This window comes from Cynocephalus volans, chromosome 10, assembly GCF_027409185.1.
Source record: "Cynocephalus volans isolate mCynVol1 chromosome 10, mCynVol1.pri, whole genome shotgun sequence".
NCBI lineage: Eukaryota > Metazoa > Chordata > Mammalia > Dermoptera > Cynocephalidae > Cynocephalus > Cynocephalus volans.
In genome coordinates, this window is record NC_084469.1 from 16,783,791 (window position 1) to 16,806,617 (window position 22,827).

Here is a 22,827-nt window from a genome sequence, read left to right on the forward strand (position 1 = left end):
TGCCCTTAAGCAGCTTATGATCCTACTGGGGAAGGCAAACAGGGAAACTATTGTAGAATGTAGTGAAACATTGGCTTCGAATAGGTGATTATTCAGTGTGCTGTGGGGACAAAGAGCAGGGTGACTGTTTACCCAGCGAACAAGAAAGAGGAGTCCATTCTGAGCAGCGACAGAGACATTATCGAGGAGATCAGGCCTGGGGAGCTGCAGTGAGATGGATGGAGAAGGCATGTTTGAGGACAGCAGGGGAGGATCACACAGGGCCCAGAAGGCCGAACCTAAGGAGTGTGGACTGGTTCTGGATGCCGTGTGGAGCCACTGAAAGGTTTTAAGCAAGGGAAGGATAGGATTTGATAGAGATTGGACGAGAATATTATAATATGGCCTAAGTTGATATTATGTGGAAGTTAATAAGCATCAGTAACATACCATGGCTGTTTATAATTAATAATCAGGTTCGACCCCTCCCTGGTGATGCTGTCAGCTAAACAGTAAGCAGCACTAACTCCAAGAAGAGGGCCTTTGTGAGTTCCCTGAGGCCTGGCGCACTGTCTCGCCTGACCCTCCTGGCTTCTTGCGTGAGGCTTACTGAGTCATTGTAAGCTGGCAGTTGCAGCCCCACATTATGAGGTTTTTCTATTACTTTGAAGGGAGAACTGAGTTGCAGAATTCAGATGGTTTTGGTGTAGCCCTGAGGCTTGAGACAGGGCCAAGTGAAGGGGGGCAATAAGTGGCTTCTGTAGTCTTCACATATGTTAGGGTTGGCCCGAGAGTAGTTGAAACTGGCATCAGAAAATGGGGGATTCTTGGGCAGTGACTCCCAATCTGACAGCACAGCAGGATCACCTGAGATAAAGGGCAGGTCTCTAGGCCCCACCCCCAGAGATTCCTGTTCTGAGGGTCTGTGGTGGGGGGGGTCAGGACCTTTACAGAGCTGAGGGAAGCAAGTCACCTAGGACACAAGACTTAAGGAAGCACTCACTCCCAGGGTTGTACAGTACAGGGTCAGCAATTCAGAGTGAGAGCGAGAGCCTCCTTAAATTTTCTTTTTTTTTGGAGGCTGGCCGGTATTGGGGATCTGAACTGTGACCTTGGTGTTACTAGCACCATGCTCTCCCAAGTGAGCTAACTGGCCAGCTCCTTAAGTTTTGTCTTCTAGCTTTCTGGCTTGCCTCATCCTAGTCTCAGCCCTACTGGGGAATTGTTTCTAACAAGCACACACACACACCCCATTCTGATGCAATGAGTACTAGTATTTTATTTGGGAGCCGCTGCTCTAGGACAAGAGTTCTCCGTACTCAGAAGATACTTAAACATACGGTCTCTACAGTCTACTGTCTACTATCTAGCCCTTTTTACTCATAGTAACTCCCTGAAGGCCCAAAGGGTAGTTTTGATTGGCATTTGTTTGAGAAAGGAAACAGCTCTTTGGAGGCCTTCTTCTGTTAATGGTAACAATAGTCATCATTTTACTGAGTGTACACTTTTTATAAGAATCACTTCTTTTGTCTTATACCAACCCAGAGAGATGTACTACCATTGTCCCTGTTTTCAGATGAGGAAAGTGAGGGTGAGACAGATTGGGTTGGCCAAGGGGACCCAGGTAGGAAATGGCAGAATCAGAATTTGGATTCAGGTCTGACCCCAACATCCATGCCCTTAAGTGCTCTATCATATGGTCTATTTCTTGCTCAGAGTTAGTGGAGGAACCCAGCCCAGGCCCTTGTCTTGGTCCTTTCCAGGCTGTCTTCCTGGCTGTGAAATCTCTAGGTAACCCCCTCTTCCTGGGGTCTTGCACTTGGACCAAATGTGGCATCCCAGATCTCTTCTGGTCATTTTCTTTTTTTTTTAAATAAGGTTTTCTGGCCCATAGAGCCATGGCAAACAGAGGAAGGGGTGGAGGAAGTTCACAGGTGATTCTCAGCAGGGGCAGAGAGCGATCTTTTCTTCAGCTGTTTGCTGATAAACTCCCTTCTCTCCTGAAACCAGTCAAGAAGAGGAACTCAAGAGTCAGCAGGGCTCAAAAGCCCTAATTTGTGGTCCAACTGGGTCAGGGGGAGTGACCCTGTGCAGTGGCCTTTTTTGTTTTTTGTTTTTTTTCCCTCAGGGACATGTGTGCTCCAGCTCACTAGAGCAGAGTTCCCTGCACTGAGGGGGAGGGATTCCAAAGGAGTTAGAGCTCCTGTAAAGCACATGCCTGCTTCTTCAGTCCATTCCTCCCTGGCCTCTGGCTGGATTCCTGCTGGTGTTAAGTTGCCCCAAATACCCAATCTCCTATTTCACATCCTCAGGCAAAGATCCCACAGCCAAGGTGCCCTTTCAGCTTAACTTCCCCACTGGTTGCTCACTGACAGATAAGCTAGCACCTAAAGAGGAGGGAAGGAGGAAAGTGAGAGGTGGGTAAACCGTGCCCCCCACCCCCAGCAGACCCCTTTGCAGCCTAGTGGGTCCTGCAGCTCCCCAGTATCGCGTTGGATAGAGCAAGCCCTGGGTGGTGGCTTGCCGCCTGGCCCCAGTCCTTTACTGGCAGATGGAACTTGGCTTGGCAGGGGTGCAGTTGTCCGTATGCTTAGGCTTTACCTTAGGGTGGAAATTGGAAGCTGAAAGTTTGTAAGTGTCAAGAGACAGAGAAACTCCGTTCAATGTGTGGGCTGCGAGAATGCAGAGGCTGCCCGAGCCAGGCTGTTTCTGCACAATCTACCCTGGCCTTGCCAGACTCCCAGTCTAGACCTCTCTGAGATGTTTCATTCCTTGGGCTGTGTTGAACTGACACATGAGTGCTGCTGCAAGACAGGAGGGGGAAGACGCCAGTGGACAAAATGTTCCTGCGCCTGGATGGAGCAGCCACAGCGCGGGCCGGGTCTTTGGGAACTGAGATGAAGCCTCTGCCCTTTCTTTAGCCAGTCCATATCTTGAGTAACAAGTGAGGTTGCTGCCGGGATGAACTGGTTTTAATTTACCTTTCTGAAGTGATGAATGTGCTTAAAATAAGAATGGGTGTGATGAAGTTCACACAGTTACTTTACCAGGCTCACTTCTTTGGGAAATGAACGTGTACTCCTGGAGTTAAACTCCAACACCTTCCCTTCTTCCCTGTCACTGGCAACCAAAGCAAATACGTGGAACCTCCTTATAGGGATTATTATGTTATGTGGAGTTAGTTGATATCCCAGCCAGTCTCAGGTAATTTCCCCAAGGAGTGGTCCCCTAACTATGGCTTCCAAAGGTAACCTTGTAGGTAGGTGCCAGATTGACAGAACCCGAGAACTGGGCCTCTATGTATAAGTTGGTCTTGAGTATCAAGAGACTATTTTAAAATGTGTACAGAAAGGTAGCGATTGAATGTTTGTCTTGGAATAACCCTGGTCTCTGCATTCTCCCAGGAGCCCTAGCCTAGGGAAGATGATTAAAAATAGATCTGAGTAGCACTTCCTGCTTGGCAGATGGCTGACAGCGAATGCTGGGACTTGCGGCTGACCTTTCCGTGCTGAAATCTGCTCTGTGTTTCCATGATGCTAATTGAGTCCCTCTCTAGACCTAATCAAAGACTCTTTAGCTGGTTGCAAAAAACCATGGTTTGCTGTCCTGGCTGGGCTCAATTCATGGAACAACATGAAAGTGCTGGAATTTGCATGGAAACACCCATTCTGTGGTCCAACTGGCTGGTCCTTGTTTAAAAACTAACAAGTTCTGCTTTCAAATTTACTGCCCAGTGATGTTAGGGATCCCACACCCTCTCTATCCCCATCAATCAGGAAAGATTAGCGGATAGGGGAGTGATAAGAATGCCCTGTGTTTAGATGTATGCACAATGCTCACAAAGCGAGTATACCTGAAGGAGAAGCAGGGGCTTTTTGAGATTTGGGCTCTCTGTCGGCCACTGTTGTCTTTCCTCACATATGAAATGCAGATAATACTACCTATGTGTCCCCCTGGGTTGCTGTGAGAGTGAAAGGAAATAGTGCTTATGACTGTGGCCTGAGGCAGTATCCAACTATGGACAACACAAGATATGAGCAGGTGGGGACCACTGTTGACTTCTCCTCAAGTTGTTATTCTCACCTAGGAAAGAGATGGGGATATAGATAGGTTGTGCGGTGGAGTCCTTACAGCAGTACCTAGCACTTCCGGCTGCTTAAGGCCCCACTGATGGAGTAACCTGCTGCTTGCTTGGACTTCTGCTGGCCTTCGAGGCCTCACAGCCTTCAAGCTTTCTTCCTGCCCACTGAAGGGCCTCTGCTGTGATGGGCCCACCTACAGCGCTCTCATCCTCTCTAGTTCCATACATCTCCTCTAAACTTCTTGAATGTCCATAATTTATTACAGTGAATTGTATCATTCTATACTTATTTTATGAATTTTAGTCCCGTTTTCTAGTTGGCTAGATTGTAAGCACCTTCAGGGCAGAGACAACTAGCTATATTATCCATGGCACCCAGCAAGGCTCAGGATACTGCCGCTCATTAAATATTTGTTGATTTCTAATTATGGAGGCACATTATTTCTTTGTGTGACCATACCATAAGATGTGAGTCATTCCCTTATTATTGGACATTTAGATTTCCCCCCTAACTTTTTACTGTCATAGACTACTTTAGTATGTCAATCCAACTTTTTTGCCCAGGAGAAGATTTTCCAATACCTGATATTTCACAATGAGCCTGACACTTCTATGTTGGCCAAGGAGGAAGGTTGAGCACCAGAATATGTGGAAGGAATTTAAGTTTCTGTCTTGAGGATGAGAGTCTTAAGCAAGGAATTATCGGATAAAATTGGCCAACTGATGAGCAGAAAAATCCTGCTTTTTATGCAGATAAACAGGAAGTTTAAAAACATGAGAGAAAATGTTTAACTCTGAGTAAGAAGTATTCACTTAATGTGTGAGGCGGCTATTCTCTTGAGAATATGGACGCACAGGATGCTCAGCCTTGTGAGAGACCTTACTCAACCCCTCATTTCACAGATGATGAAATCCCAGTTTGGAACATTAGGGATCTGTCCAAAGACATCATCCTAGTTGGGGGTGGGTTATCTAGCTTTGCCAGGCAGGAGTGGGTAGGGAATAGGTAGGCTGGTTATTCTGACCCAGTTATGTTCCATTTCTAATACCGAGAATCACCAGGGCCCAGCTTTTGCACTTTGGCAAGCATCCTATACTCAAATCTTTCTAGCAGGTACATGCGCATGTCTCTTTCATAAGACTCTTTGGATGTGATTTCTTCAGTCCCCATAATGACTCTTACTACCAGGACCCTTTTAAGTAACATTGTATCTTCCTTCATAACTGTTTCATAGAACTGTACTCCTAAACCCAGTCCCTGAGGATATATGAACACAGATGTTACAGATGGGTCTATGCTAATATGCTCACTGGAGGAAAGCCTAATGCTGGGCAAAGTCCACAGCAGAGAAGAACACATTCACCCACCTACTTCAGCTTGTACAGGCAACCTGAAGCCCAGTGAATTGTTCGAGTAAGGCCTCATGCTTTGATTAGTATTAGAAGGAGAGGAAGGTGTTGAAAGTGTTGAGGAAACGAATTCTAGTAAGAAATGAAAAACAAGGGATGGAAGGCAGTGGTGAACATGGTCAGGGATTCAGCAATAAAACCATGCCACATGCAGAAAAGTTCAAGGGACAGATAGAAGGAGGTAGATGTTGTTTTCCCATTTTGCAGATGAGGAACTTGACCAGAGAGGTGAACATAACCAAGAGTACATGGCAGAGAAAGTGCCAGAACCGGGAACTGAATCTAGTTCATCCAACTTCTAATTCTGTCATTATACCAAGCTCTACTGAACTGGGAGAAATTTAGCCCTTGGAAGGAAACCTTGATGTGGACACTATAAGAATGTTAAATCTATAACCTAAAGTCTTACAGCACTGAAGGATCTAAAGATGGAAGAAGGCTGGCCTCTTCCCTCAACCCTGGTGTCGTAACTCCAGCTGAGCTTTTGGATCTTCTTACTGGCCAGCTGCTTAAAAAAAAAAAAAAAGAAAGAAAAAAATGAAAGATTCAGGGAGCTCTAGGAAGACTGAGCTCAGCTCATAAGGAATTTTGGCATTGTCAGATCTATTGGCAGTAGAATGAGCTTCCTGAGAAGGGTAGTGGGTTCTCTATCCCAGAAAGTATTTAAGGAGAAGCAGAAATGTGGGCAAGAGACAAGCTTCAAGTGAGTGGTTGACCTTTGGAGGTCCTTCAAATCCCAGTGGTCCATGAGTCTATGAAATTAAAACTGCATAAAGTCTTATGTGTGTTTTGTTTGGGTTTGAGATCCTCCATTGTACCCAAACTATACTCCACTGTGTGAGATTCTAGTGGGCTGCAGTTCCTTAAATATTTCTCTTTACAACTCCTCGAGCGTTCTTCTTCGTACTCTGATACTCTGATCATTCTCTGCCATGAAGTTCAGATGCCAAAGAAAGATGGGATTTTAGGGCTGACTGGTTAGCTCAGTTGGTTAGAGTGTGGAGCTGATAACACCAAGGTCTGGGGTTTGTTCCCAGTACCTGCCAGCTGCCAAAGGAAAGGAAAAAAGAAAAAAAAAAGAATGGATTTTAAGGGGCTTCTTAGCTTTTACTTATTGTTTTTTCCCAAGGGTTGTGAAATAAGTCACTTATTCAATAGTGAGCTGGAAAGCTGTTTTTAGGCTGAAACTCGGAGAACATTCCCTAAGTGGTCTTCAGTCAGCCTTAAGCATTATAGGTCTACAAATTTAATTTTATCCATTCACTCAAGAGTGACCAAGCTCTGGTGAAGTAATTCACTATAACACAGAACTCACAGGAAGCTAATTGGTAAGCCAAAATTCTAATTCATTAGTTTACAGTGGAGCAGATAATCCTGAAAGCTTGGACTGTGTTATCTTCCTTGAAGGTAAACCCACTTGAGCGAGAGAATTAAATTTAGGCAGTTGCTAAGTGAATATGGAGTGAAAGCAGAGGAATTTGAATAGTCTAAGAGATTTTCATTAGTTCTGACAGATTGATACATCCTTCTTCATCACAGAGACATTTTCTAAGTGAACACCCTCTAGAAAAATCTTGGGACTTGGAATCAAAAGCTGTAAGTTTAAGTTCTGACCTTGATTTACAAGCTGTGTGAAACTAGGGAAGTTACTTAAACGGCTCTGGGCCTCAGTTTCCTCCTCTGTTGTTTTGGAGGTTGGCTTAGTTTATGTGAGAGTATTTTGTACATTCTGATGTCCTACATACATGTAGTTTTAGTCCTAATTCTAGTCAGGCTCCCTTCTTTTTAGGAAGTCACTTGGACAGCATTATCCCATTTTCATTCTACCCTAGACGTTGGAGCCAGACTACCTGGATCTCTGCATCATCCAGAGGTTGTTTGACCCTAGGCTTATTTCCTAACCTACTCTTTGCCTTATTTTCCTCATCTGTAAAATGGGGAAGATGACTGTACCTATATCATCGGGTTGTTGAGAGGATTAAATTACTTCCCTTTGAATTGGAATTTGAACCCTGCCTGGCACATAGTAAGCAACATATAAGTGTGAGCCATTACAGTTATCTCTCAGTTTCTACTTTATTGTTACAAGCCACCTTGACCTCATCGATATAAACCCTCCCCAATTTCACTACAGTGGTTGCTTGTTAGAAAATATTTGGAAAGCAATCCCCTCTGTAGTATGTGGCTTTGGTCTTGGAGGGTGGCTTTCTCTGGCCTTTTTGCCTAGGTTGGTAGCAGGGGAGGACTTCTTTTGGGGGTTCGTAGGTTTTGCCCACTGGTTAGACATCCTTTGTAGCGCAAGGACATTTTCATTTGCCAATGCCCAATTGGCTTTGGGAGCACGAGTGTAGACTGAAACATAAATCAGAAAACTCATGTTTGTTCTTCCTAGGCATATCCATTTGCACTTTAACTCTAGCAATTCTGAATTGTTTTCAAAGGCCTGATGGCTTTGAGAGAAGTCTGAACTCCAATATTTCAGCCCTCTTAAAAAGTTGTAGTTTTATATTTGAACTGCAGAGAGCCCAGCTATTAATGGCTGACTGCTACTACATCCTGATTCCACCACCGCAATCTCTACTTCAGAAGCCAGCCTCCCTGAACAGACCTAGTGAGGGTGACATGTCAGCCTTTCTTCTGTAGAAGATGGGGAGATCTGATTAAGGGCATCCTCCACTCTTTATCCTTCTGGAGAATGCATGTTTTCCATGCCTCACTCCTCTGTGGGGAAGGAGGCGGGGAACGCAGGATGTTGAGAGCTGGCAGCATCTGTTTTCCCACTGGCTGCATGTTTACATTGGCATCTAGCGTCCTAACCCTTTGCCACAGACTAGAGAGGCTTGTTCTGTTCTTGATTCAACAGAGGACAGCCATGCTGCCCAAGCTCCAGCTAGGCCCTTAGGACAGATGGGAGAGGAGCTTGTGGGGTCTGTAGCTGCAGGGGATTCGGAAGAGTGGGGAGCTGTGGCAGGACAGACTAGTCATGCATCTCCCATTTTAAATCCTGAAAGCCTGTGGAGGTGTTAAAGGAAGCAAACATTTATTAAATGCTTTTTGTGGGCCAGGCTCTGTGCTTAATATGCACACATTCATTTCATCGTCACGGCATCCCTCTGGAATACAGCATTGTGGAATAAGCATTATGTTTCTACCTTTTGTAGATGGGACGCTGAAGCTCAGAGAGATGAAGCGATTTGCCCAAGGTTACACAGCTAGTGAGGGTTGGATCCGAGGCCTCCCAGGTTCCAAAACCTGCATCCTTTCCACTGAACATTAGGCAAACATGATACCATGAGGGAGCAAGTCTTGCAGATCTTTCTCTGGCCCATTCCCTAGGACTATTTCTGAAAGTGGCCCAGTTCGTGTCAGTCAACAGGAAGGTGAATTTGAAAGGTCTGATCATTAAGTGATTTAGATCCCAGCCTTTTAGCAGTAAAGTATGGCCCCCTCACCACCTTTTGTTTTTGCAGTTCCAGGCATCGTGAATGCTCCCATGCCCTTGGAATTTTATGACTCCACACCGCAGATATTTCCTCCTTTAGAGCCAGTCCCTTCCCTGCCCCTCCCTCCATCTGTTTAGGGAATGTGAGAGTGAATTGAGACCTACCAGGCCCTGGGAGGAAGGGCCTTGAGCAAGCCATCCCTCTGCCCCTAGGCAGCACTCATGGCTTTTAACCCCCACCTCAAAGGTTTCCAGACAGGTATGTGAAAGCTTTTCATAAATCATAAACCATACAAATGGCTTTGTTCTATCCTAGTCTTTCCCACTGACCTATGTCCCAGTGTGGAAGTCACACAGAGTCAGGAAATTCGTCCTTTATAATTAACTCTCTTATTTCCATCAAAGTCCACTTCCTCTTGTTCTCTCTGTAGAGAAGATGGAAGAAATCTCCTTTAGTCTTCTTTCCTCTAAGCTGAACGTTTAATTTCTTTAAGTTGTGCTGGGGTTCTAATTCTGGAAGTTTTCCTTCTCACTTTCTCCATTTTCTTCCTCAAGGGTGAAATCCAAACAGAATCCATTGCTATTATGCTTGGGTTTCAACTATTTGGAATAGGGCCTATGGCTTACTTTGACCCTAAATAGGAAACCTCACTGGAAAAGAGTGAGAATGGAAAAAGAACTGATCCAACCCTTCCCTGCAGAGTGTCAGATCATTTGAGTTGGGAGTTTTAGCCAACATCCCAGGGGCAAGGGTTTTACTAATCCTCTTTTGTATGTCTCCCTAAACACTTCTGCTACCTACTCACTGAGTTGCCTAAAAGAAGGAGATCATTGTAATTAGCCCTTAAAATGTATAGTGCCTTGAGCAAATCCATAGAGACAGAAAGTAGATTTATGGTTGCCAGAAGCTGGGGGCAAGGGAGATGGAGGGTGACTGCTAATGATGTGAGATTTCTTTTTGGAGTGTGAAAATGTTCTGGGATCAGATAGTGGTGATGGTTGCACTACCTGTGAATATACCAAGAACCACTGAATTATATACTTTCTTATCTCCCCTCCACCCCCACCAAGTCTTCAAGTACAACCAAAGAACTTTAAAAGTGTGATGGCAAGGGTTCTGGTCCCCTTACTGGGCAGCCACAAAACAAAACAGTTATTGGTGGGGTGCGACGGTAATGTGAACTATATCTCAGTTTTTAAAAATTCAACTTTACATTTGTGTCAATAAGTTCTTCTATAGTTGTATAATAGAAACAAATTCTAACAAAATATATAGAGGCTTGAGGTTTATGAAACACTTTTATATACAACATTTAAATTATTTCTCATACAAATCTGGTATGAGTGAGAGTACTATTTTATTGTGCCCATTTTACAGATTAGAAAATTGAGGCCCAGAGAAGCTAGTTGGCTTGTTCGAGTTAGTGACGTAGCTAATACATGGCAAAGCCAGGGCTCATACCCTGGCAATTTAACTCTTTGAAGCCCATGCCATTGACACTGTGTGGGTGAATGGTAGAATAGAGAAGCAAGTCCTTTAAGAGGGGTGGACTCACAGAATATTATAACTGGAAAGCATCATGGGGAGCTTCAGTTCCATCCCTTCATTATTATGGAGACATTGAATTATAAAGTGGGGAAGCCTTGCCTTTTGGCATAATAGGAAAGAAAGACAGACCAAAGTCACCAAAGAAAAAAGTTTGAAGAACTCAGTAGGTTAGTGTCAGCCTTTTCATATCTCTTCTCCAGCCTCCTGAAAGGGCCAAAGAGGAAAGATAGGGGACGTTTTACTCTGCATTTCATTTACCTTGTTTCACTTATTGTTCTCAACAACCCTATGAAGTAGGCCTGGTTTCTATTTACAAAGGAAAAAGATGGGGAAGCTGAGAGAGGTTAAATAGATCTTCCAAGGTCAAGTAGCTAGTGAGTTGTAAAGTCAAGATTTGAACCTGAATCCTCTGATGCCAAGACTGGATCCTCTTACCCTCCGCAGACATGCAAGGGATCATCTAGCCCCCAGATGTTACAGCAGGTTAAGCAGATGGACACCTGCTTCCCTCATCTCTCTGTGTACCTGCTCACATGCTCAACTGCGGCACATGCTCAGTTGACAATGGTTGACCTTCCCAGTGAGAGGAGGGGCCTGAGTCTGAGAATCTCTGCTCCTTGGCTGGACCCTTCGTGCTGGGAGGAGTCTGTTCAAGTGAATAGAACTTCGAGGCGAGGACCTGCACCTATCACCAAGGGGGAGAAACCCTCATGTTTGCTCTGTCGCCACTTCCCCACCAAAGTATTCATTTTTCAGTGGTTCTCCTACTTTTAGAAGGTTGCTGCCTCCCAGACTTTCAAAGAGTCCAAAAATCAGTGGTTTTGGCTACCAAACAGGAAATTCAAAGCCCGAGATTCAAAGCCCTTTCCGTTCCATTGAGCTGGCTGGAAGGGCTGGGCCTAGAACTATAACTTTACTTTAAAGGACTGAAGAAAAGTTTTGCGTAGTTTAAAAAAACAAAGCAAAAATTTTCCTGGAGGCCAGTATACCAGCCTTGGTTGATACACAACATGGAAAAGAGCTGCCTTGTTGCCTGGCAGTAATGACAGCAAACAAATGTGTCTGACAGTCTGTTTGGCATCTCCTGGTCTGAAATTCTGTTTGCTTCATTCTAATTGCTTCCTTAACTTCCTTTCAGTCTCCCCACCTTCAGTACCGCCCTCACTCAAGGGACTGCCAGGCCACGCCAGGTTGTGCCAGGCTGGGCTGGGCCCCACAGGATATGGCTTCCCAGCAGGGCTATTCTTGTCTATTTGCAAGATGCCTGTTGTGCTCAGTGGCTGTTTTTCCCATAATCAATGTTGACTTGGCAGAGGCCCCAGGGTGGAAACCATGGTGGAAGAGCTTCCAGAGCTCGGCCTCAGAAGATGTAGCTAGTCCTAAGTGCTAGGCTTAGGAAACAGATTCAGAGACACTGTCCCTCAGGGAGTACCTGAATAGGCCTTGCCACTGGGACAGCCCTGATTGGGCTCAGTACCCTTTGCAGAGTGTGGGCCTCTGCCAGCATAATCTAGTAGAACAGGCCTGGAGGAACCGTATTGGTCCTTGAAGGCACCTCTGGCCTGACTAGCGTCTCTCTGCTCTGCCATGTGCCCTCCCCCACCCCTACTCTCTCTAGGAATTCTTAATCTGTGTCAGGCTAGAGAAAGTTACTCCTGGGCCCTGCCCTGAAGCAGACCAACACCCCAGAACAGTGGTCTCCAAAGTTTTAAAATTACGTACCCCTCTCAGTAAAACATTTGAATGTGTATTACTAGTATAGGTATACTTCCTTATAGATTGTATTTGTGTGCTGCTATATAATATGTATGTTATAAATAAATGTAAATTTTGAATAGACATTTATGTATATATAATTTTAAAGGATGAAAGAAAAAATAAACAATTGGAGGTATATGTGATCAAATGTGCTCCTTAAAAAAAATTTTTTGGTTTATCACTTTCTGATACAATAATTCAAACATGTGTCCTAAGAAGAGTATAATCAATCAGTCGTTCTTGCAAACTGTTCAGGAAAGTGTTTTTTAATAAGGGCTCAAATTCCTTTGAAACTCTTTGGAATGTTTTTAAATCGATTAGGGAATTGCTTACAATCCTAATTATACAGCTCTAGGAATACAGTATGCAGATACATATTTTAGAGGTGGCTTTTTTTTTTTTTTTTCGTGACCGGCACTCAGCCAGTGAGTGCACCGGTCAGTCCTATATAGGATCCGAACCCGCGGCGGGAGTGTCGCCGCGCTCCCAGCGCAGCACCCTACCAAGTGCGCCACGGGCTCGGCCCAGAGGTGGCTTTTTTTTAAAAATTATTTTTATTAATATTATTTTAAAAGATGACCAGTAAGGGGATCTTAACCCTTGATTTGGTGTTGTCAGCACCACGCTCACCCAGTGAGCTAATCGGCCATCCCTATATGGGATCCGAAGCTGTGGCCTTAGTTTTATCAGCACCACACTCTCCCGGGTGAGCCACAGGCCAGCCCTTAAAAAATTATTTTAAAATTAAATTTACATACAGTAAAATTCACTCTATTGGTGTATATAGTCTTATGAATTTTGACAAATGTATAGTCTTATAAACTTAGTCTACTACATTGTCTTATAGTCTTATATATACAATGATACATCAGGAAAAGTTCAAGAGCTGGCTGGTTAGCTCAGTAGATTAGAGCACAGTGTTGATAACACCAAGGTCAAGAGTTCAATTCCTTGTACTGGCAAGCCGCCAAAAGAAAAAAAAAATTCGTGGAGGGGGTTTGGCTGGTTATCTCTGTTGGTTAAAGTGTGATGCTTATAACACCAAGGTCAAGGGTTTGGATCCCCATACCCACCAGCTGCCAAAACAAACAAACAAAATGTATGGAAAGATTTGTATTATCTTTTAATTCCATTTTTCCATGAGCTTTTTGAAGAACCTCATAGTATTTATAGTGCTTATAAGACTTTTTTCTCTTACAAGGCCAAAGAGTAACTTTCTTCTTCACCAAGATAATAGAACAGTTACATCTCCTCTGTAGTTACCTCTATAGTCAAACATTCCCTTTACCATGACCTCTGGCAACCACTGATCTTATCGTAATGCATTTTATATTCATCCATGTTGTTCTGTGTATTAATAGTTCCTTTTTATTACAGAGTAATATTAATGTATTACTGTTTATGCAAACATCAATTGAGAGACATTTAGGTTGTTTCCAGTTTGGAGTGATTATGAATTAAGCTACTAAAAAACATCTCTTACAGGTTCTTATGTGAACATGGCTTTTCATTTTGCTTGGGTAAATTAAACTGCCAAGCTCTTTTCCAAAGTAACTGTACCATTTTGCAGTGTATGAGTTCCACTTGCTATGTATTCTTGCGAGCACTTAATTTTGTCAGTTAAAAAAAATTATTTTACATATATATATACACACACACACACACTTAAAATACATATATATACGTATATGTATTTTGTGTGTGTGGCTGGCCAGTATGGGTTCAGAACCCTTAATGTTGGCGTTACGAAACTGGGCTCTCACTGAGCTAAGCAGCCAGCCTGTAAAATAATAATTAATTACATAAAAATAATAAATTTTAAAAAATTAACCATTCTAATGTGTAGTGATTTATCAGTTCAACTTTTTTCTTCTTTTATAGATTGTTTTTGATGTAGTATTTAAAAACTCTTTTCTAACACAAGGTCACAAAGATTTTTTTCTAAATTTTCTGCTAAATATCATCCATTTTGAATTTTTTGTACAAGCATATCATTTTTAAACCACAAAAATTATATAATATGAAAACATTGCCAAATGCAAGTTCTATCCATAGCACAAGTTTCAAGTACTTTGCTGTAAAGTGAACTTCTTTGTGGTGCTCTGTCCCATTACAAAAAATTACAAAGATCCTACTGTTTAAAGATCTTGTTTTTATAAGATCAGTCTTACTGACATTCCGCAGCACAGAAACAACAGTATTCACAATGTGCTAAAAGCAAAAGAAGAGCACCACTGTCACCCCCACCGCCACCCCCACACACAGTGAGAGGCCCATGCCTTCAGGGAGCTCACAATAGATAAACAAACCAATTTAAATGATTTAAGGCCAGGGTGCTAAGTGCAAAGAAAAGGACAGCACAGAGAACAAGAAGAGCTGGGAACGGGGCATCAGTGGGTACCGCTTCCTGGGGAGGTCAGGGAAAGCCTTACAGGATAGGGAAGCTGCGCTGAGGCTTAGGCTTGGTGAGGTGGAGGAGGCCCCCCACCCATCAGCAGGAATAGCTTGGGCAAAGTTGGTGAAATGCAAATTCTGTGAACTGCATGTGGTTAGGCCTGAGGACAGAAAGGGAAAGTAGCAAGAAAAGAGGCTGGATAGGTGGACAGGGCTAGATCTTGAAGCTTTTGCTACCCTTGAAACCCTGGGGTGTTTTTGTGCTCCATTGTTGAACCAACCGTTTGGCCAAATCTAGACCTGTGTCACTGGGACAGTTTCTCATCTAGACACTTGGCATGGACTTCCAGATTCAAGGCTTTGAGGCTGTGACACTCATAGCTACTCAGTTGTAGCCTGGGTGCTCTTGTGTTTCAAGATCTAGAAAACATCCCCAGCGATGTTTCAAGATCTAGAAAAAGAGAGAGTGCGTTTGGGTCTGGGGAGCGGCTGGGGAACATCTGCTTGCTCCTTGCATCTGCCCCTGGGAGTGAAGGCATCTGGTGCATTTGAATGGATTGGAGGCAACAACAATCCAGCCGCCCCAGAAGCGGTTTTTCCACAAGTATAGAATTTTGCCTTTCTCTTTGGCTGGGGGCAAAGATCCCTGAAGTCCTATACATGTGACAAAATGACTGTCTCATACATGTCCTGTCTTGTGCTTTTCCTACCCTCTGGTTATCTAGTCACCCCCAGGTTTCTTCAGCCACTGAATAACAGAGATCCTGGGAGAGTCCCTTGTTTGTTCAGAGCAGGCTAGGATGTTAAATTCAGGATACAATTGTCAGACCATATTAAAAATGCAGGCAGCAATGCAGAGCATGGCTGGCTCATGTCAGCCAGACGTCTGAGTGTAACCGAGGAGGAAAACACGGACAGGGCCTGTGTTAATGGAAGTAGGCACCAAGTTGCATGGCAAGCTCTGGCTCTTGTTTCTCCTGTTCCCTGTCACCCTCCAGCCAGAAGAAAGAAGCTCATATTTAAGCTAGAGGTTAAAATGAGATTGCTGCTTAATGAGCATTTCTGTGATCTAGAGATCAAGGTGCTTACACCTCAAAAGGAGAGCTCCCATGCTGCCATTTAGGAGGATTGTCTAACTGTCATGGCAGTTAGGATCTACCAGAAGGCAAGACAACTGATAAGTGGGGGTTTGATGTTGACTCTTGTGCTGGAGACTCATTGCTGCCTTTGAGGGCTTGGTCCAAGAGGGCAAGCAAAGTGCTGGTACTGGTTTCCCTGCCCTAGCCAGCCTGGGGAGTTGTGGCCAGCACAGAGGGCGGAAACTGAGTAGGACCAGGGAAGGCCAGTGTAGATTCATCTCAGGTGGGTTAATTATATCAGGTGATGTCGGGGGGGAGGAAGTTTTTAACGACATATTGGGGTTTGGTTTTTTCCCCCATCTTCTCACCTAAGCTAGTGAAAACAGTCCAGATGTGGGCTGGTTGGAGCTCTGAAGCTCTGTTGATTCTGCCTTCTGTCCACCCTCCCTGCCCCATCCCCCGTGCCATCTGCCAGCTGAACCGTTAACTGGCTCAGTGCTCCCTTTTGCTGTGTCAATCCTAGAAGGTCATGCTTGTGATTTGGGGTTGGTTTCTCAAGTGTGCAAGTGAAATGGACATCTAACTATTGATTTGTTTTCTTGCATTTCAGTCGTTCCAAGGAAGTCAAGGACGAGCATACCTCTTTAACTCAGTGTAAGTGTCTCTGCATGTACAGACAATAGACCCTGCCTTCTCTACCACAGTAAAAAACCTGTGGAGCATCACTCTCCACTATTGGTAGTCAGTTACCTTTGGGGAATTTTCTAGGCAGCTTTTGTGGCTGAAAATAATACATTCACAACACTACCCTCAGCAGGCACATCAGAGCATTGTAGTCCATACGGAAGAAGCTAAGGAGGTTCTGAGAGAGAGCCTCAACATGTTGGTCTCATAACCAGATCTGGCTATGTCACTGGGAAGAGAACAAGGACGAACAAAAGATACCAAGATGAGCTGAAGGACCTAAGGAGGGAGGGAAGGCCCAGTTAGTGAAGAGTCTCCACCCCTTACTGCAGGTGCCCAGTGTACACGGCCCTGAGCCATCACTGGGCACCTGATAGGACCTCTTCCCTGGGAAGGGAAGGTGAGGCTCACACAAGCCTGATGAACTGTAAAAAGGGATGTCTAGCATATTCAGCTGGAGATGGGTTCTCTGTGAAGGTAGATAGCATATTGTTCCCTGGGGCTCACGCATCCTGGTGATCAGGACAAGACTGTGCTATCATGTTTGACATCTTCGGCTTAATTCAGTTCTCAGTAAGGTCTAGTGACTTCACAGTGTGGTTGTCAGTCTGTCCCCTTGAATCATATGATGAAAAGCATTTATTAGAAAAATTAAAGTCTAAACAAAGTCTCAACCATAAAGACTATCTTAGTAGACCCACCGAATGAGAACTTGCAGATCTGAAACTCATTCCGACTGACATATTTCCGTGTGGCTGCCTTTTTTTTGGAGGGGGTGGGGGTTGTTATTGATTTCAGCTTTATACTGTCATCTTGGTGTTGGCTTCCCTTGGGGCAGCCTCGCTCAGTCAATTTTTGCTGGAAGCTCAGCTTAAACGACTGACGTGCACGTGACTGACTACCTGTTCTCTCTCTCCATCCCTTGACATAGAGTTAACGTGGGCTGTGGGCCTGCAGAAGAGCGAGTGTTGCTAACAGGACTGCATGCAGTCGCAGACATTTACTGTGAAAACTGTAAAACCACGCTGGGCTGGAAATATGTAAGTACAGAGGAATCTGATTGGTAGAGGACCTCTGAAGGCAATAGCCGAGAGCCTCGTGCTACAAGAATGCTTTCTTCTACTTGCATCCCGTGACCTGTGGCACTGCCTTAGACAGGACAGGAAGCTGAGCCCAGAGAGCAGTACCAGGCACAGTCTTCGGCCAGCCACACTCACTCTTCCTTTTTGCTGACACTCTCCTCCTTTCATTCCTTCACACCCGTGCCTGAGACACACATACACCCACACACACCTCTTCAGATTTAATCAAAAATAATAGCACATAACATTTCCTGACAGCCTACTATGTGCCATGCATTATTTTATTTACTGTTTACAGCATCCTTAGAGGTTAGGTGCTATTTTCATCTCTATGTTATGGATGGACATAATGAGACTTAAGGAGGTTAATAGTATGTGCATGGTTACCTAGCCATTAAATGGCTTCAGAAAAAGCCTGAAGGATTAGTCAGAAATGCTACAGAGCAATAATGATGTGTCATTGTAGGTTCATCAGTTGTAATAAATGTACCTCTTGTGTGAGATTTTGATAGTGGGGGAATCTGGGGGCGGATGGTGGTATGTGGAGTCTCTTGGGGGGAATTATATATATATAATGGTATATTTTATATATATATATTTTGTTCAGGGTTCTTTAGAGAGAACCAATAGAATATGTGTATAAAATATATGAGAGGGGATTTATTAGTGGTGTTGGCTCATGTGATGGTGAAGAGTCCATGACATGATAGGCCATCTGCAAACTGGATGCTGGCAGCATGGCTAAGTTTGAAGACCTCAGAACTATATATACGCAAGAGTAAAGTATAATTCCATTTAAATCAAGATTGAAAGTGAGCTGATCATTAAAAACAACTGCTGCAGGTGGAGCCTGCCGCGGAGCTTGGCAGCACTGCCTTTAGATGCCATTTTCCACATCTCCCTTGAAATGTTCAGGATTAGAAAGAAAAAACCTAGATAGTGTACTTTGTGATGCTAAGATGGTTTAGCCACAGCTCCCTATGGCTGGCTTGGTTGTTCCTTGTTTCTGGGAGAAACTGGCCTTGGCCATTCTACTCTCTCTCTGCAGTTTCCTGCGCTGGGTGATCTGAGGGGACACAGTCTGGTTTTGATTATCCAGAAATGTTCTGCCCCTTGTTCTGTTTCCCACCTTCTTGGCTGTCTTATTCCACTGAGGATGTGTTGAATTAGAGACAAACCTGAGCTGGCTAGTTTTGCTTCTTGCTTGAGGTTTAGGTGAAATGATTCACTCATTTGACAAAGTTTTACTGAAAGCTTGGATAGAAAAATGAACGAGATGCAGCCCCTGCCCTCTCATGATGCCAAGGAGGAAAGTGACATGTAAACAAAGGAAACAGCTTGATAAGTGTAGTGATATGTGCAGGACAGGAGGGGAAGATCCAACTCCCCAAATACATGCTGATCATCTCTTATATGCCAGGCCTTCCATTCCATTTTTCCTTTTGACCCTCCAAATAATCTTGTGAAGCAGGTCTAAATATCCCAATTTCATAAGTGATTAAAAGGAAAGTCAAGTGGTTAAGTGATGCTTCCGATGCTGGGAAGCAGTAGAAGTGGGATCAGTTTCTATAGACCCCAGATCTAGTGCTCTTTCCACTGGAGTCCAGTCCTGACATTTTGCAAGTGCCTGTGTGGTTTGGGGACTGCTGAATTTTCTTTTTTCTTACTCTTTGTTGTTGTCTTTTTTTCTTTTTTTCTTTTTTCTTTTTTTGCTTAGTAGGAAAACCCTCACTCTCTTAGTTTTGCTTTCTCTTCTCTACCCTGAACACATTGCTATGGAACAATAGGTCTTATTTCCAAGCCACATTCCTGTGTTGTGTGTGCATATGTGCACATGCACGCACGCGCGCGCACACACACACAGCCAGGGAATAATGAAGTGTCAGGGCAATTGCTGCTGAGCCCACAGCTCTCGTGTGTGTGGCGTGTTTGCACATTCTCTATGCCCTTGCTTCCTCTCCCTTTTCCATTTTGTGCAATGATTCTTGCACAAAGTCTGAACTCTTGTTCTGAAACCCAAAGCCCCTAAGATGTTCTTAGGTACTTATCCTTGCAAATAAGACAGCCCACACCTACACAGGGCTTTCTTTCTGTGGGGCTTATTAGCTGGGAGAGCCCATAGTGCTATAAGTTTAGAAAAGTAACCTGCCAGGTGGTTTGTATTGAGTTTTTCCTCTGGAGGCCTGGCAGTTGGGTGGGGCTTAAGGGCTGCCAGTTTCTCCAGCCTGTGGTTTATATAGCTCCTGTCTCCCTGGAGAGAGGCAGTGAAAGAAAAACAGCCTTGACTCATCTGACATAGAAATGGCAAGAAAAATGAAATAAAAAGGGGACCTGTTTGGCCTCACAATACTTTTTTTTTTTTCTCTTCCTAAGTGTCTTTTTTCTTTTTTTTTCTTTTAAATTTTTTCAAAGATGACCGGTAAGGGGATCTTAACCCTTGACTTGGTGTCGTCAGCACCACGCTCAGCCAGTGAGCGAACCGGCCATCTGTATATGGGATCCGAACCCGGGGCCTTGGTGTTATCAGCACCGCACTCTCCCGAGTGAGCCACGGGCCGGCCCTAAGTGTCTTTTTTCTAAGCCTAACATGTACAGTTTAAAATTATAACAAGACTTCTGTGTTCCTAGAAACTAGTGGGAATGACAGAAGCTTTATAGATTTATCCATAGAAATCAAGGATCCCTAGAGCACAGTGTTGATAACACCAAGGTCAAGGGTTTGGATTCCCCTACTGGCTAGCAGAGAGAGGGAAAAAGAGAGAGAGAGGTGTTCCCTAAGATTTTATACACACACATACATATAAGTCATTCAGCAATTATTTATTGAAGATCTCTTATATGCCAGGCCATCTTTGAGGGATACAGCAGTAAACAAAACATGAAAATCTTTACCTTCTGTGAAGTTTATATTATAGTCATGGGAGGTAGAAAATATGCAAAATAGAAATGCAAATTATAATATGTTGGAAAGTGATAAGTATTGTGGAGAAAAATAAAGTGGGGGAAAAAGGGGAGAGAGAGTGCTGGGTTGGAAGTTGGGGTTTTAAGTAGAGTAGTTGGGAAAGACCTTATTGAAGTGGTGACATGGAGCAAAGATCTTATAGAAGTTCTGTTGTGGGCCGGCCCGTGGCTCACTCGGGAGAGTGCGGTGCTGATAACACCAAGGCCCCGGGTTCGGATCCCATATACGGATGGCCGGTTCGCTCACTGGCTGAGTGTGGTGCTCACAACACCAAGTCAAGGGTTAAGATCCCCTTACCGGTCATCTTTAAAAAAAAAAAAAAAGAAGAAGTTCTGTTGTAACATTGAGGAGTCCTGGTGCTGCCTCAGTTCTGCAGTTACGTGGAGGGACAGAGTGCTGGAGCGGTGGGAATTCTCTCAGTGAGTCCGAGTGAAGCGGGGACCATACCTCAGTGGTCCTGATGCCTGTCATCGGCAACACTTCTGCTTCTATGCTGTGAAAATCACCTCCCTGTCTTTGGTCATTCAGTGTCTTTTCTCCTCCTCTGTGTTTCCTAGGAACATGCTTTTGAAAGCAGCCAGAAATATAAAGAAGGCAAATACATCATTGAACTAGCACACATGATCAAGGACAATGGCTGGGACTGATGGAACAGCATCCACCCAACCCAGTGTCCACACGAACGCCATCCAACCGAACATTCTACCCAAGCGTGAGAGAGTGACTGAACACTGGTTCCATCCATTTAGAGGCCTTGCCATCTGGGGAATCCTCCCACCCTGATGCCATCTTTCTGGTGACCGGCCTCTAAATCGCTGTCTCTCTGTCTCTTTGCTTTGTATCTGTTTGTGAGTTGATCCTGGCTTCTCCCTCTGTTCTAGTGTTGGCTGAAAACAAAACAACGAAAGGAACAGATCCTCGACCGCATGGCGGCAGCCTACCTTGATAAGGGCCCCAGGGCCCACGCAAGAGCTGCCTGATGGCCCCTTGTCAGGAGAGCAGTAGCTCGGGGGAGTGAGGAAGAGGGAAAAAGGGGAACCCTGAGCTTCCTGGGGGTGAGCAGGGGGCGGGAGGGTGGGGGTGGAAACAATTGCACTGTTCCTGGAGATACCTGGTGACTTAGGCTTGAAATAATCAACTTGTCTAAAAGGACAAAGAGAAAAAAAAATACCTCATGACTGCATTCTCTCTGATCAGAAGCTTCTGTTCTAATTGGGCCAGGTTAGCAAATGTGCACAAGAAGTAGGCCTAATTCTAGCTGGTGTGGCAAGGGCCTGGTTCTCCTGGGCAGGGTTGGAGAGTGTCCTGGCAGCAGTGAGTGACTTGGGTAAGGCCCACATGGTTTTGATGACTGATGCCTTGCTCAGCCTCTGGGTGATCATCTTTGCCTCTTTAGCCACTATAGGTGAGGGGAGAAGGAACTGCTATTAGCAGCGGGTGCAAGATCCAAATATCCCAAGGCTTTGACCACAACCAAGAATAGTTAGTAATTGAGGAGAGCAGGGAACAAAAGGGGCTGCAGTTTGGGAGCTCTTGAAGAAATCGTTCAGATATTGAGCCAGAAAAATAAAAAGTAGAAACCAGTTAGCAATTCTGACTGTCTGGCCTTTTCTCTGAGTCCTGTGGCAAGGGAGGGGGTTGGGTAGGGGCAATCCCAGGGGTAGTTGAGATTTGAACCAATACAGGTTAGGTGCATCTTTCCTCTGTGGAAATGCAGAGGCTTCAGTGGGATCAGCTGTTCTTTGTCCATAGAGGCTCAGGTGGTTTTCTCCAGTTCTGTCATTGCAGACTGTGGAAAACGAAGTTCCAAGGCCTTTAGCTTAGTGTTAACCTGCTGATGGATTCCGCATGCCCCTGGTTGTTCTCCTTGGACCTCAGTGTCTTGTGTGAAGAGAAATCTCCTGTCAGTGTGGTCTGGCAGTAGGGAGGGGTTACAGATTCCAATATTACCCCCCACTCGTCCCCCTGTCTTCCACCTGCCTATCCAAACTTTTTTACGTTAGGGAATTGGAGAATAAATCCCTTTAAGGCTCCTGAGAGGAGGAGTTTGTTACATTTAATCAACACTGTGAAGTCTGTTCTGCAGCAATTCAGCCAGTACAAGGTGCATGCCTAAACTCATTTAACTGGGTTAATTTCATTTCTTAGGCTGAAAATATTAAGATATGTGTGTGTCAGGTAATCCTCAGCATCGCATTCTCCAAGTAGACTGATCCTATAGGAAAATTCACCTGAAAAGTCTCAACAAGAGTGAATTCATGGAGCTCATCTGTAAAATCGATTAACCGGGATTAAAGCAGCCAACCCTGGACCTTTTCAGAATTGCATCTGCAGCAGAACCAAATTTCCTTAGGGAGGTCAGATCGTGGGACTGACAGCAGGGTAGCTCGGGGTTCAGCAGGACACT

At 44.5% G+C, this 22,827-nt stretch overlaps 1 protein-coding gene across 2 annotated transcripts in view; it reads left to right on the forward strand.

Moving 5' to 3' along the window:
* The window catches only part of YPEL2 (yippee like 2), a 34,525-nt gene extending 13,059 nt beyond the window's left edge, over positions 1-21,466 (forward strand). For both annotated transcript variants that reach the window (XM_063111302.1, XM_063111300.1), the window contains 3 exons: positions 16,303-16,346; positions 17,308-17,416; positions 20,978-21,466. In XM_063111302.1, the coding sequence (XP_062967372.1) occupies positions 16,303-16,346; positions 17,308-17,416; positions 20,978-21,067 (243 nt within the window). In that variant the 3' untranslated portion in view covers positions 21,068-21,466. The remainder of the gene's footprint in view (positions 1-16,302; positions 16,347-17,307; positions 17,417-20,977) is intronic.
* Positions 21,467-22,827: the final 1,361 nt, after the last annotated feature.